The sequence below is a fragment of the Trichosurus vulpecula genome, chromosome 7, assembly GCF_011100635.1.
Source record: "Trichosurus vulpecula isolate mTriVul1 chromosome 7, mTriVul1.pri, whole genome shotgun sequence".
Classification (NCBI taxonomy): Eukaryota; Metazoa; Chordata; class Mammalia; order Diprotodontia; family Phalangeridae; genus Trichosurus; species Trichosurus vulpecula.
Window position 1 is genome coordinate 253,563,468 of NC_050579.1, and position 16,542 is coordinate 253,580,009.

The 16,542-nt window shown below is 37.9% G+C and overlaps 1 protein-coding gene across 1 annotated transcript in view; it reads left to right on the plus strand.

The window, feature by feature from the left end:
- CDRT1 (CMT1A duplicated region transcript 1) overlaps window positions 1-16,542 on the plus strand; it is a 143,535-nt gene that overhangs the window by 61,811 nt on the left and 65,182 nt on the right. The window contains exons 6-8 of the mRNA XM_036768809.1: window positions 10,739-10,848; window positions 12,778-12,978; window positions 14,439-14,560. Coding sequence (XP_036624704.1) covers window positions 10,739-10,848; window positions 12,778-12,978; window positions 14,439-14,560 — 433 coding nt within the window. The remainder of the gene's footprint in view (window positions 1-10,738; window positions 10,849-12,777; window positions 12,979-14,438; window positions 14,561-16,542) is intronic.

The following is a 16,542-nucleotide window of genomic DNA, read 5'->3' on the forward strand; positions in this document are numbered from 1 at the left end:
TGCACAAGATTAAGGTGTCATTTGTTTATTAGTTCATTTATTTAATAAATATTTATTATTTACTATATATCCAATGCACTAGAGTTGACACTAGGGGTAGGTACAAATATAAATAAAAAATAATTCCTGTCTTCAAGGAGACAAAAAAATATACAAATAACTGAATATGACAAGTGTATAGAAAATATACAGATGTAAAGGAATAAATACATGGACTCCTCTTTTCCTATAAGACTTGGGGCTTAGAGATGCCTTTGCTCATTGGGAGAAATATTTGAACTACACCTTCTAGAAGGTTTTGTGTGAGCTTTGTGGCAGATGTCACAGCAGATAGAGTTTGGATTCTCTGGACTTGGAATCAAGACCCTAGTTTAAATATAGTCTCATACATTTACTAAATACATGACTTTGAAGATGGCAGCGGATAAGCAGGGACTAGAGTGAGCTCCGTGCTGAGTCCCTCCAAAAACCTATAAAAAATGGCTCTGAACCAATTCTAGAACGGCAGAACCCACAGAACAGCAGAGGGAAGCAGGGCTCCAGCTCAGGACAGCCTGGATGGTCTCTGGGTGAGGTCTATTCCACACGGAGCTGGGAGCTGGGAGCTGGGAGCTGGGAACGGAGTGGAGCAGAGCCCAGCCTGAGCGGCGTGGAACAACCAAACTTGGAGTCAGGCGGATGGGACCCCTAGCGCCCTGAATATGTGAGCTGTGGCAGTTACCAGACCCCCTCGACCCACAAACACCAAAGACTGCAGAGAAGGTTAGTGGGAAAAGCTGTGGGAGTGGAAGGAGTTCGCGGTTCGGCTTCCAGCTCCAGGGGCAGTGGAGGTGGGGCAGCTACAGTTGTTGCTGCTTCTGGCCCCAGGCCCACCTGGTGGGAGGAATTAAGTGGCGGATCAGAGCAGGAGTGCACGGCCTGCTGAAGATCTAAGCCCTGCCCGGGCTGGGGGTTCTTGGGGAAGGAGTAGTGCTGGTGTGACAGAGCTGGCACCTCCCCCCCAAACGTGGAACATAGAACTCTCTACTCTACAAGCAGTCATACCCCACTGAAAAACTCAAGGGTCAAGTTAGTTGGTTGGGAATATGGCCAGGCAGCAAAAGCACACCCAAATTCAGTCTCAGACTTTGGATTCTTTCCTTGGTGACAAAGAAGACCAAAACATACAGCCTAAAGAAGACAACAAAGTCATACAGCCTACAACAAAAGCCTCCAAGAAAAACATGAACTGGCTCCAGGACATAGAAGAACTCAAAAAGGATTTGGAAAAGCAAGTTAGAGAAGTAGAGGGAAAATTGGGAAGAGAAATGAGAAGGATGCGAGAAAACCATGAAAAACAAGTCAATGACTTGCTAAAGAAGACCCAAAAAAATACTGAAAAATACACCGAAGAAAACAACACCTTAAAAAACAGACTAACTCAAATGGCAAAAGAGCTCCAAAAAGCCAATGAGGAGAAGAATGCCTTGAAAGGCAGAATTACCCAAATGGAAAAGGAGGTCCAAAAGACCACTGAAGAAAATACTACTTTAAAAATTAGATTGGAGCAAGTGGAAGCTAGTGACTTTATGAGAAATCAGGATATTATAAAACAAAACCAAAGGAATGAAAAAGTGGAAGACAATGTGAAATATCTCCTTGGAAAAACCACTGACCTGGAAAATAGATCCAGGAGAGATAATTTAAAAATTATTGGACTACCTGAAAGCCATGATCAAAAAAAGAGCCTAGATACCATCTTTCAAGAAATTATCAAGGAGAACTGCCCTGATATTCTAGAGCCACAGGGCAAAATAGAAATTGAAAGACTCCATCGATCGCCTCCTCAAATAGATCCCAAAAAGAAATCTCCTAGGAATATTGTCGCCAAATTCCAGAGGTCCCAGATCAAGGAGAAAATACTGCAAGCAGCCAGAAAGAAACAATTTGAGTATTGTGGAAACCTAATCAGAATAACCCAAGATCTGGCAGCTTCTACATTAGGAGATCGAAGGGCTTGGAATGCGATATTCCGGAGGTCAATGGAGCTAGGATTAAAACCTAGAATTACCTACCCAGCAAAACTGAGTATCATGTTCCAAGGCAAAATATGGATTTTCAATAAAATAGAGGACTTTCAAGCTTTCTCAGTGAAAAGACCAGAACTGAATAGAAAATTTGACTTTCAAACACAAGAATCAAGAGAAGCATAAAAAGGTAATCAAGAAACGGAAATTGCAAGGGACTTACTAAAGTTGAACTGTTTTGTTTACATTCCTACATAGAAAGATGATATGTATGATTCATGAGACCTCAGTATTAGGGTAGTTGAAGGGAATATGCATATATATATATGTTTATGTATATATATAAGTGAATGTGTATGTATGTATATATCTATGTGTATATGTTTGTATGTGTATGTATGTGTATATATATATATATATATATATATATATATATATATATGTAAAAGAGAGAGAGCAGACACAGGGTGAGTTGAAGATGAAGGGAAGATATCTAAAAGAAATAAAACGAAATTAAGGGATGAGAGAGCAACATACTAAGAGAGGGAGATAGGGAGAGATAGAATGGGGTAGATTATCTCACATAAAGGTGGCAAGAGGAAGCAGTTCTGTGGGAGGAGGGGAGAGGGCAGGTGAGGGGGGAATGAGTGAACCTTGCTCTCATCAGATTTGGCCTGAGAAGGGAATACCATATATACTCAGTTGGGTATCTTACCCCACAGGAAAGAAGAGGGAGGAAGATAAAAAAAATAAATAAAAGCGGGGGGGATGATGGAGGGGATGGCAGATGCGGGTGGAGGTAATCAAAACAAACACTTTGGAAAGGGGACAGGGTCAAGGGAGAAAATTCAATAAAGCGGGATGGGTTGGGAAGGAGCAAAATGTAGTTAGCCTTTCACAACATGAGTATTGTGGAAGGGTTATACATAATGATACATGTGTGGCCTAGGTTGAATTGCTCGACTTCTTAGGGAGGGTGGGTGGGAAGGGAAGAGGGGAGAGAATTTGGAACTCAAAGTTTTAAAAACAGATGTTCAAAAACAAAAAAAGTTTTTGCATGCAACTAAAAAATAAGATACACAGGCAATGGGGCGTAGAAATTTATCTTGCCCTACAAGAAAGGAAGGGAAAAGGGGATGAGAGGGGAGGGGGATGATAGAGGGGAGGGCTGATTGGGGAACAGGGCAACCAGAATATATGCCATCTTGGAGTGGGGGGAGGGTAGAAATGGGGAGAAAATTTGTAATTCGAACTGTTGTGAAAATCAATGCTGAAAACCAAATATGTTAAGTAAATAAATTTAAATAAAAAAAATACATGACTTCAATCAAGTCATTTAACCCATGTATGCCTCAGTTTTCTCATCTGTAAAATGAGGATGTTAATCATAGCATCTACTTGATAAGGCTGTTGGTATCTATTTTAATATTATATGTAATAAATGTAAAATGTTTTTACAGATTTTATGGAGCTATATAAATGTTATCTATTATTATTGTTAATGTGAAGCTACCCTGTTCACCTAGTGGTGTGTAGGTGCATGTTTAGTGTGCCAAATTCTAAACTGGAGAAACAACAAAAGACAGGCTGACATGGGAAATGGAGGAGAGGGAGCAGCAGAGACAACTGGTAGATGGAAACAGCAGCAGCAGATATGAGAGTGGTGACTGAATGGAGAAAAAGATGCTGCACATAGAACTGCCATGACATTTCTGGACTCCAACCTCCTTTCTGGAACCTAATGGTGACTTTGGATCATAGCCAGAGGCTTCAGTATGCTAACATGAGGTAAACAGTTATCTTTACCAAGCTAAGTCAAGAATGAAAGGTAGGCTGCTGTCTAGTGTAGTTCAGACTTCAAGTTGAAGCACTAATCCATGACTTTAAACTTATGTGTCCTTCTTCTATTGTGTAAACAACAGAGGGGAATTGAATTGAGATTTGACTCAGAGTCTCCACTGGAGTCCTATGGGGATGGTTGTTTAAAACATCTAAAATCTGTTCAACTTTTATAATATTATCAGGTTATCATCTCATTAAATGCTCTTTTGCTTTAAATTCATGTCATCTGCCATGGCTTAGCAGAATATTTGGATGAGTCATTATAGGTCCAAGGGAGGGAAAGGTTACTTTCTAGCAATCCTAAGTTTTCCCCTACCTTGTGGGTATTGAGAGTGATACTCATACCAGGATGGTGTTATACAAGCTTATAATAGTGCTATGGAAAGAATAATGGGTGTGGAGTCAGAAGAACTGTATTTAAATCCTGACTTTTCTGTTTAATAATACAATGTATATTCTGTGGCAGCACAAATGTGTTTCTGTTTTCTTATCTGTAAAACATAAACCAGGCATGGTGATGATAATCTCTGATACCAGGCAAACTGATGTGAGTGGTTAACTCTCACTTGAAAGTTCTGAGCTAAAGTGGACTGAAAAGATCAGATATCTGCACTAAGTCCAGCACAAATATGCTGAGCTGCTGGGAGTAAAGGGCCACCAAGCTGCCTAAGAAAGGGTAAATTGGTCCAGGTCAGAAATAGAGAAGGTCAGGGTTCCCATGCTGATATTGGGATTGGGCCCATGCTGCTGTATTTCCAGCCTGAGTGAGATAGGGAGGAGAAGAGGACTATATATGTGGAGGAGAAGAGGACTATACTAAATAACCTCTAAGTTCCATTGCTGTTCTAAAGCTACAATCCTATGATTCTGCCTTATGTAATGCATAATTGGCATTATATAATGACTAACGTAATTACTATGTAATTCATTTACTAGTTGAGTACAGTGAGGTTAGATTCAATCCTGGTAATTTATCAATAATTACATCTCTGTGGCTTTTTGATCCCCTAAGTAAGGTCCCCCTGAGAACATCAGAATTTTGTTCTTTTCTAGCTCTCATATAAGTGTCCTTAGGTACCTGGCAGATATCGAACTAGTAAGACACAAGAAAATTACTATATGTGTAAGGTCTACTCCTTTCAGACTCTGGCAATTTATAGAGACAGTACATTTACCCAGGGCAGAGACTTTATTCTCCTGCTGCCAATTTGTCTAAAACTAACAGGACAATTTTAGATTGCACCAATTTCATCCCATTTAATTAGATGAGGACTATGAGGGGGGCTACATCAGTTTTAAAAGTTTCCACTCACAAAACTTGAACTGTAATTCTTTATAAGGCTTTTTGTGAAGAGAACAAAACTTGGGACTGAGGAGTAGTGGTGGGAGTTCCTTCTGTTGTTACTGTTTTCCTTAGATTATGCTCAAGGTCTTTGAGTTTCCTAAGTTTTCTACCTTGGGAGATCCTTGTTAATTTCAGGTTTTTCCTCCTTATTTTCTCGTGCTAGGAAGAAGAAGGAGGAATTTGGGATGGGGTGTTACATTTTTTTGCAAGCTCTTGGGTCAAATAGGCTTGTGCAGCCTTGATATTGGTGGGTGATATAGGTAGGGGTCAGGGTAGGGTGCACGAGTGAGTGTGAGTTAAGTATTAGCTCATGGATTATTTACCTTTGGGTTCTTTGGGTTCTAGATCATGGGGACAGTTGAAATTCCTTTATTTTTAGTATGCAATTTTTATTTCTCCTATTAGATTGTGAGCTGGAAGTAAGGGATACTACTAAACTTATTATCTTTTTCCTCAAGACCTCCACTTTCAAACTTCCCTGTTGTTGTCCACCATCTTTCTAGGCACCCAGATTTGCAACCTAGGTGTCATTCTCAACTTCCCAATCTTTGTCACCCTCCCCCATATCCAATCTGTTGATATATCCTGTTATTTTACCTTTGAAACATCTTTAGATATGATTTGGAGGTATAGAAGGTATAGTTCAAAGAAACCTAAGAGGCCAAATAGTTAAATTTACTCATTTTATAAGTAAAGAAATCAAGGTTAAGGGACATTGTGTCCTCAGAACTCTTTGAATAACTGCTTTCTAAAGAATTATAGGAAAGGTAGCATTTGCGTATTAGGTTGTAAGGAGGATTGACATGATCAGATTTATGGTATATGCAGATTTATCACAGTATGATGCTGATCCACAAACTCACTAGTATAGAACACTTTATTGGTGGAGATCTATGCCCACAGACTCCACCCCTCATCCCTCATGCATATTGATCTCCAACTTCTTAGAGGGGTGTGGTGGAAAGAGCCATAGCCTGATTTCAAATTCCACTTCTAGGATGTATTACTTGAGTGAGCTTGAAGAATTCACTTAATGTTCCTTAAACTAGACAATACAGAATACTTGGGAGTCTACCTATCAAGATAAACTCAGGAACTACATGAACACAATTACAAAAAAAACTTTTAACACAATTAAAGTCAGACCTAAACAACTGGAAAAATATCAGTTGCTCATGGATTGGCTATACCAATATAATAAAAATGACAATTCTACCTAAATTAATGTACTTATTCCATGCCATACCAATCAAACTATTAAAAACCAATTTTATAGAGCTAGAAAAAATAACAAAATTTACCTGGAAGAACAGAACGTCAGGAATATCAGGAAAATGAATGAAAAATGCAAAGGAAGGTAGCCTAGCAGAACCAGATCTCAAACTGTATCTTAAAGTGGCAATCATCAAAACTGTCTGGTACTAGCTAAGAAATAGAGTGGCAGATCATTGGAGTAGATTAGGTACACAAGACACAGTAGTAAATGACCATAGTAATCTAGTGTTTGATAAACCCAAAGACCCCAGCTTCTGGGATAAGAACTCACTATTTGACAAAAACTGCTGGGAAAACTGGCAGAAACTAAGTATAGAGTAGATCAACATCATACACTGTATACCAAGATAAGTTCAAAATGGGTATATGAATTAGACATTAAGGGTGATATCATAAGCAAATTGGGAGAGCAAGGAACAATTTATCTATCAGATCTATGCAGAAGGGAAATTTTTTTTACCAAACAAGTGATAGAGAACTTTATGACATAAAAATGGATAATTCTGATTATATTAAATTAAAAAATTTTTCCAAAAACAAAACCAATGCAACCAAGATTAGAAAGAAAAAGCTGGAAGATAATTTTTAAAGCAAGTGCCCTGGATAAAGGCCTCATTTCTCAAATATATAGAGAACTGAGTCAAAATTATAAGTATACAGGTCATTCCCCAATTGACAAATGTTAAAAGGATATAAATGGGCAGTTTTCAGATGAAGAAGTCAATGCTATCAATAGTCATATGAAAAAATGCTCTAAATCACTATTGATTAGAGAATTGCAAATTAAAACAACTCTGAGGTACCACCTCAAACCTATTAGATTGGCTAATATGACAGAAAAGGAAAATGATGTTGTGAACTGATCCAACCATTCTGGGGATCAATTTGAAAGTGTGCCCAAAGGGTAATCAAACTGTGCATACCCTTTGATCCAGCAATACCTCTACTGGGTCTGTATCCCTAAGAGATCATAACAAAGGAAAAAAGACCTACATGTACAAAAATATTTATGGCAGCTCTTTTTGTGGTGGTGAAATATTGGAAATGGAGTGGATGTCCATCAATTGAGGAGTGGCTGAACAAGCAGTGAATGTAATGGAATACTATTGTGCTATAGGAAATGATACACAGGCAGATTTCAGAAAAAACCTGGAAAGATTTACATGAAGTGATACAAATTGAAATGAGCAGAACCAGGAGAACATTGTACACATTAATAGCAGCATTGTGTGATGACCAACTGTGAATGACTTAATTATTCTCAGCAATACATTGATCCAAGATGCTATCTATATCCAGAGTCTGAATGCAGATAAAAGCGTACTAATTTCACTTCCTTTCAGTCTGTTTCTTCTTTCACAACATGACTAATATGGAAATATGTTTTACATGATTGTACATACATAACTTATATCAAGTCACTTACCGTTTTAGGGAGGGAGAAAAATTTGGAACTCATTTTTTTAAATGAATGCTAAAAATTGTCTTTATATATAATTGGAAAAAATAAAATACTATAAAAAATTGTGAGATTTCCCCAGATTGCCAAAGGAGTCCATGACAGGAAAAAAGGTTAAGAACTCCTGGTCTAGAGGATCAAGACGATCAGAAAAGCCTGTCCTAGTGGTATGGTGGAGGTGGTAGTGGCGTGAGGTGGAAGCTTGAAGAGGGAACCTTTGCTTAAGTACAGAAGAAATTGAGAGGCAGTCACCATCCTGCCTAATACTGCAGCAAAGGAAACAAAAGGCAGTGATAGAAGAGAGAGATGTTGATAACTAATCTGGACCTTCCACAAATTCAGGATTAGGATTGTCTAATCCTGTAATAGGCCTAGTGAATACCAAAGGTGCAGAGCTGATGACACCTCACTATAGATGTATCAACAATATTTAGCCAGTGACCTAACTGATATTTGATGAATATATATCATGTGATTGTCCCTTTAGACTGGTATGAACTTGCATGAAAAAAACAGGAGCAAATTACAAGGTTAAAAAATAAACAATGAAGGACTGAGAGAGAAACTGGGATAAAGAGATTACATATGACATATGTATGTACTATGTGCTTTGTAACCATAATAAATGTTGCTATGTTTTGTATGTGACCTGTTTATTTGGTTTTATACTTCTTTTCTGATATATGTATATATTGTGATTCTTCATGTGACATTTGTCACGTTAATACTTCTAACTGTTGTGTGATGCTGTGAATTATGGATTATAAATAAAAATTATGAATAATATTAATAATAATGACATTAATAATAATTAATAAGAATATATTGTTTTATTACTATGTATTTTATGCACGTACTCATGATTGTTGCATGCAATTCTATTGTGAATGCTATGTACTTCATGGGTTCTTTGTAATTGAGATACTTATCTATAACTGTTAAATGATAAATAATTTACATACATATATTTAGAGTTGCTGATGTACTTCATAAAATATGAAGGGATTGCAAAATTTTATTGTGAGACATAGCCCACGGGTTTCCCCAAAATGTTATCTAGCAGTTGCTATTAATGGACACTTTTGCCTTAGTTTCAGTGCCCAAATATGAGATTGGACAGTTGGACTAGTGCAAAATTGCGCAGGAAGATACAGGAGCAAGTAACAACAAGGTTCAGACAAAGAACAGGAAGGAAAGAGAGAGAGAAGTGTGTAGAAAGATGCATAACTGTCCTAATCCTGGTCCCATCCTTCCAGGGTGTTATTGATAGTTTCTTGTGCCTTTGCCTGATTGACTTGAGGGTTAATGTGGCAACTCCAGGACAGACCAATGAATTTTTCCCCTTCCTGATAACACCAGACTTGAGGGTTAAATGTAGCTATGCAGTATAGTAGGCCTATTTTCATCTGGAATGCTATGGCTTCAAAACCCTGGGAAACGTTCATTCAGTGGGAAGAAACACTTCCAGCCTCAACACTGAGAATCAGGACCTTTAATGTTTACTGGTGGCTAGATATAGTTTATTTTCTAGCATGTAGTGCTGTGCAATAAAGAAATGCTGAGGAGCTGCAACACAGACATCTTAGCCCTCTCTGTGTGTCAACCAAGGCACAAGAGTAAAAAAAAGAGGTAGCTTGGGGCAGTTATTTCAGTGGGTAGGGGCTCTGAGCACTATTGTAAATATTTTTGAACCCTAAAATGGGTAGGTTCTCAAGACAGAACTTTGAAGTATTATTGCACAAAAAGTCAGAAGATACTATCGTACTATAAAGATGAATCCCATCACTTTCTAGCCAGGGACATTCCAAATAGAAGTCTGTGATTTTCTGTAAAATTCTTTGAGCACCACTTGTTTATATAAATTGATGGTGATAGCTCCAGATGAAATTATTAAAGGGGAAACAAGATGAGCAGGTTAATATAGTTGATGCTGTCTCTAAGGACATTCTGTGGCCCTGCATTTAGGAGGATCCTTAGCTTTTGATTCTGATCTCATTTAGGATAACCACAATGCCCTCGATGGGTCTTTACTGACCTTTTACCAGTTAAATTCCAACAAGCCCTTTCCAATTCAATCAGTACGGACCATCAATGTGGTATGTTCTTGTATCAGTGAAGACTTTGCTAAAAGGGACTATATTAGGAAGGCAGAATTTATGATTTCAAAGAGAATCTCATATGTGCCTGAAAGGTCTGGAACCGCAGGATATAAGGAATTCTCTAGGCAGAAGGCAGGAGAACTAAAGCATGTATTTACACTCCACAATAACAAGCCCACAAACCAGCGTCCCCATTTTGATATTTTCATCAAAAGCTTCCAGGCCCAATAAGTCCGCCTTACAAGGGTAACCAGGAGGCCACAGAGAAGCGAGACGGTATAAGGCAAAATCGTATACATGCTTCCCCTCTATGGTAAGAAGATTACCCACTAGCCTCTAGTCAGCTCTGTTACTGGCAGCTCAGCTTCGGCTGTAGGTGGCTCCAACCGGAAAAGGAAAGGAGGATCTTCAAGCTGTCCTCTCCCCTCTTATAGAGTTTTTGACATCATCAAGCGCCGCCTGAACGACCAGGGCTGATTGGTTCTTGACTTGGCCCTTCCCCCTAGCGTAGACCACGTTAACACACTTCCCCTCAGCCAGCCCCACGACTCATCATACAGGAAGCTCTGGTCCTGCCCCGGAAGAGCAAGCCCCAGCATCCAGGGAAGCTCAACGAGGCAAGCTGAGTCATTCAAAGAAAACAAAGTCCATTCTGGCTACAGGGACCTAAAAGTCTTAACCTTCTTTTGACCCTTAGCTTTTCCTTTGTTAGGTTGAGTACAACATATGGGCAGCATACCAGGGTCAGGAGACTGTAACAGTCCAAATGGAAGAGAGAAATATCTTTTGTGGCCACTATAACATCCAAATCCTTTCTGACAGGTATGTACTCAGGCAAAACATATTCCTTCAATAGTGTTTGAATCCACACAACTCCAAACACTGTCACTTCTTGGGAGAAATAAAAATAGAAAGTATATATACACAAGCCTTGGGCATGAAGCATTTTGGGAATAAGGAATAACACTGTAACATAAGGTAAGGAAGGGAAACCAATAATAAAAGTATAAAATTCAAATATAGATACAAACAAGCCTTGAGTGAGAAGAATTTTAGTAGTTTCCTTGTCAAATCCAGAACTTTTTGAGAACAAGTGTATGCATATCAGCTGAGAAAAAATGCATTTTCCTGGGGAAGGAGGCCATATGTTTACAATGGTCATAAATTTATATTTTGGACAAGAATGTACCATAAGAACTAGTGATAGTGTTTGGAGTTGTAAGATCCTCAAGGGCAGGGACAGGTTCATTTTTGTCTGTGTATCTCCAGAGCCTAGTGCGATATCTGGCACATAGAAGGAACTTAATAAATGCTTGTTGATTGATTTGGAGAATTCCCCCTTTTCCTCCTCAGAATTGTTTCTCTTAGTCTTCAGAATTTCATTCTTGAGAACTTCTTACTCTTCTTGGGCTGCCTTTTTAGAGCCTTCTTTGTCTTTGCATTTATTCCTTTCTTCTATTTTTCAGGTAATACTTTATTGTCCTTCATAACTGGAGAGTAGAGAGCAGTTCCTCAAACCTCTTAAACTTTTCTTCTAGGAGAGAGACAGCCAATAACTGGAACATTTACCATTGACTTGACTGTGGCACAAAGACAATCATGGAACACCCTACACAATTCTCCCTAAATTTTCTTGTTAGTAGTTTTCATAGCCAACTTCCCTGGAGAACAGCCAAGACAAACTCCTTGTAGGGTTTTTTAACTTCAGAATTGTCACTGTCCTGATTCCTTAGCACCATGGCAGCCATACCCCACTTTCCCTTCCTTATCTTACCTACTTCTTACTCCTCCTCTCCTTTCCCTTTGTTACTTTTCCTCCTTTAGTTTGAATCTTAAATTCCCTTCATCATTCCTTTCTATTTCCTTCTCCAGTTTGAGTTCTTTTTCACAATGAAATTGGCTTACTTGAGAAGCAGTGTGATAATTGATAGTTGCTGGACGTCTAGTCAAGGTGACCTGGGCTTGAATCCTGCCTTTGACACAATTTAGCAGTTTTACTATTAGCAAATCATTTAACCCATTTGAGGTTTAGTTTCCTCATCTGTAACATGAGGAATACTTCACAATAATACCTGTAGTGCCTACTTCACAGGGTTGTTGTGAGACTCAAATGATATATGTATAGTGCTTTGCAAATTTTAAAGCATTATATAACTATCATTGTTATTATTACTATTATTATCACTATAAATGTCAAAACCATAGGCTAGATGACCAATTTTTGGGAAATGCTGTAAAGTCTTCCTGCATCAGCAAGTGGGATGGATGACTCTTTAGATGTCTTTCAATTTACTTTTTATTACACCTTGGGATCTTCAAGATACTTGTGTCCCTTTTCAGACGTATAAACATAATTATTTCCCTTGTAGACTCTGCAACGTTGCAGAGGAGGGATAGAAACAATGGAAGAAAGGTAGGGGGCAGATGGCATACTTGAAACATGGAAATGTAAGTGCTTCTACTTTCACCAGATTTTGGAGGCTGCTTTTATGCTTTATACTGCTTGCTTCTGATGGGTAAGGCCACAGCACTTCTAGTTAGACAGTCATCAACACACATTTGGCATTGTCCTCTCCCTTATGATTCCTAATCTATGGAAGACATAAATTTTTCCAGTTACTTCATTGATCAAATTCTTTTCATTGTAACCATTATTTCCAGGTATTTCCCTTCTCCTAAACAACCTTTGCAATGCTATATTATCACTGTTCTCCTTTTCAGATGATGGGTTTTTTTTCTCTTTAAATCAAGGTGGGACAATTCCAGGGTCATTCACTTTTGTGGTGGAGAATTTGTCGCAATGACTGCCAACAGGAAGATATTGTTGCTGGACATTAATCAAATACACCATGTGCCCACTTATTTTCGAGGACATGCAGGGAGTGTTCGGGCACTCATACTCTGTGAGAAAGAATCTTTTGTACTAAGTGGAAGTTATGATTTGAGTATCAGGTAAGTAATCTCAGTGATTATAAAAACCAACAAACTTTCTGTGTCTAAGTCATTCTCTGGTGGCACATTTGGTGCTGAGATAGATATTTATTCTTTTAGAATACTAGAGTGACTTGAAGTGTACTATGTTAGGCTCTAAGGAAATGCAGCTAACTAGTTGATACATTGTGATATAGCTAAATAGTGAGACTTTGAAAATATCAGATATGGAAAATTAGATTTCCATGTTAAAGCTGAATAATAATAGCTTCCATTTATGTAGTGCTTAGTAGCTAAACTGCACTTTCCTATGCATCATCTCACTTAATAAGTCCCAATGAATACAGTAAATGATAAAAATGTTATTATAACCATTTTATACATGTGGGAACTGAGGCCCAAAGAAATTTTCCCAAGGTCACATAAGCCATTTAGTGGAAGACCTGTAAACCAGGTCATCTACTTACATGAACTGATACAAAGTGAAATGAGCAGAACCAGGAGAACATTGTATACAATAACAGCTGTATTGTATGATTATCAACTATGAATGACTTAGCTATTCCCAGCAATGCAATGATTCAGAACAATTCCAAAGGACTCATAATGAAAAACACTATTCACCTCTAGAGAAAGAAGTGATAGAATCTAAATGTAGATTGAAATGTACTTTTTTACCTGTATTATTCTTGTTTTTAGGGTTCATGTTTTCTTTTGCAACATGGCTAATTTAGGAAATGTTTTACATGACTGTACATGAGCAATCTATATTAAATTATTTGCCTTCTCAATGAGGGGGGAAGATAGGGAGGGACTTAAAATTAAAAAAAAACAAATTCTAAAAATTGTGTTTACATGTGTTTGAGAAAAAATAAAAATGAAGCTCTTCCCCAAAAAAAGGAAACCAGGTTTTTTTATTCCAAGCTGAATACCCTTTCCATCATAGCATGAAAGGAAAATACTGCTGAAATCAAATTCTGTCAGGGGCAAGTGAAAGGACATAAAATCACAGACCTGAGAGAGTGATAAGGGACATTGGGAATCATTTCATCTAATTCTCTCTTTTTACAAATGAGCAAATTCAAGTCCAGAGAGGTTAAGTAAATTGCCAGTGACAATCTAGGGTAGTAGCAGCAGGTTTTTCTGACTCCACATTGAGTGTATTTGTTTCTATACCATGGTTGACTCAATAGATGGGGCCATTCATTTTATTTAAAGAACAAAGTTCCTAATATTTGTCCTTATCCACCTTTCTAAAATATTGTAAGAGTTTACATGAAGCATTTGGAGCTTCTTAAGAAAAAAATATTGCAGTGTTACAGTTATTGTCTGAGGATCAGATTCTTCTCAAGTCAAGCCTTTAAACCTTAAACTTGTTATTGATAATCAGAGGGCTCTGCCAAACTATCAGCCTACAGAAACCTACTGAATATTCTCTTGCAAAATCTTAAAAGTGTTCTTTTTTGGCTTGATTTCTGCAGATATTGGAACATTGAGTCTGGGATTTGTACAAAAATTTTTAATGGCCATACAGGCACTATAACTTGCTTGGATTTACATGAGAACAAACTTGTATCAGGATCAAAGGATTGCCAGGTGAAAGGTCAGAAATATATACTTTAAATCAGTCTTTCAAAAAATTTTCCAAATCTTGTGTTGTCATAATACTTCCAGGCCTGTCAAATTTGTACAGATCCTTCCTAAATTGTAATCTTCCATTCTCTAATTGATTAATTGATTCAACAAATACCAATTTAGCAATGATTTTGTGCAGCATTCTGTGGGAGGACTGGGAGAGATAGATAGTTTAGATAAAACACAGTCCTTACCCTCACAGAGTTTACATTTTAGTAGGCAGAGAAGTCAGACATAGATAATTATAACATGTAATATTATTTGGTACATGAATTACAACATTGTGAAACAAGGTGCTATGGATCCATAGAATCCTAAAATTTTAGAGTTGGATTTTGGAGTTACTTATCATCCCCTGAGATTTGCATTATAGCTGGTATAGGCATGTATATGTCATACACAATTAGCAATACATCTTATGATGTACAGGTTCACTTCTAATTTCCTCTTTCCCTAAACTTGACTACCTGGCCGTAGCAATGGCCATTTTGGAGGGTAAAATGGGAAAGCCTGGAGGTGTCAGAGTAAAGTTATAGACCCAGGGAGGCCAAGACAGTACTTGGGAACTGAGCAGGGGATGGCAGAGGCATGTGTATTAACATTAGGTTTCTGAGGTGAGGAGGTGTGGTAGAAATCAAGAGATAATCATAGAGTTTTAGTTCTGGAAGAGATATTAGAGTCTACCTCACTCCCTGTGCAAACTGAAAACCAGAGAGGCTAAGTTATTTGCCCAAGGTCACATAGCTAGTAAACACCAGAGTGAGACTTGAAACCAAGCCTCCTGACTCAGAACTCACTTTTTGTTCCAGTAACTCACACTGTCTTTCTGAAGTCCCTACTGTTCAGCTTACAAAAAATAGACTATAAATTTTAATTTAGAGCCCAAGAATTGTGGTTTTTGTGGGTTTTGCTTTAGTCTAGGGTCCCTTTTACAGGAGAAACATGAATTTGATCTTTGTTTTTAAAATGTTTATTGATGCCTCTGGGCTTTTTATCACCATAATTTTCATATTTATTCTCTTTCCCATACCCTGGGACGTATTCCTTGTAACAAATATTTTTTAAAATAAAGAGAGAAAAAAGTATTTCAGATAAACCAATGAACACATTAATTAAATATGATAGGACATGCAATGTTTTTCACTCACAATCTGCAAAGAAGGGAGAGATGCATTCTTTCAGCTCTTCTTCAGCAAACCTGGGTCATTATAATTACAAAGAATTCAATTTTGTTGTTGCTTTTGTTGTTTTTTTCCTTTACATTTACATTGTTGTAGTCATTGTGAATATTGTTTTCCAGTTTCTGCTTCCTTCACTTCATGCATTTTCTGATATGCACTTCAGTGGTCACCATACTCATTATTTCTTAGACTACAGTAACACTCCATTACATGCATGTATAGGCATTCAGTTAGTCAGTTAGTCAAAAAACATTTATGAAACTCCTGCTATGTACCAGGACCTGTACTAAGTGTTAGAAGCACAAAAAGAAGCAAAAGATAATCCCTGCCTTCAAGGAGTTTACAATCTAAAGGAGAACACAAACAAAGAAGTATGTACCAACAAACTGTATACAGGAATAATAACAAACAATTAAAAGAAAATTAGAATTGAGGGTTTGGGAAAAGCTTCCTGTAGAAAATGGGCTTTTAGTTGAGACATGAAGGAAGCTAGGGAAGCCAGTAGGCAGAAATGAGGAGGGAAAGCATTCTAGGTACGTGCAACAACCAGAAAAAATGTCCAGTGCTGAGAAATAGAGTTTTCAAAGAACTACAAAGAGAACAATGTCACTGGATCAAAGAATGTGGAGTAAAGTGGAAGAAGACTAGAAAAGTGGAGAAGGTAGGAAGGCCAAAGTAGTTTGTATTTGATCTCAGAGAGACAGGGAGCCACTGGAGTTTATTGGCTGGGGGGAAGTGGGGGAAGGGGTGTGTGTGACATGGTCAGACC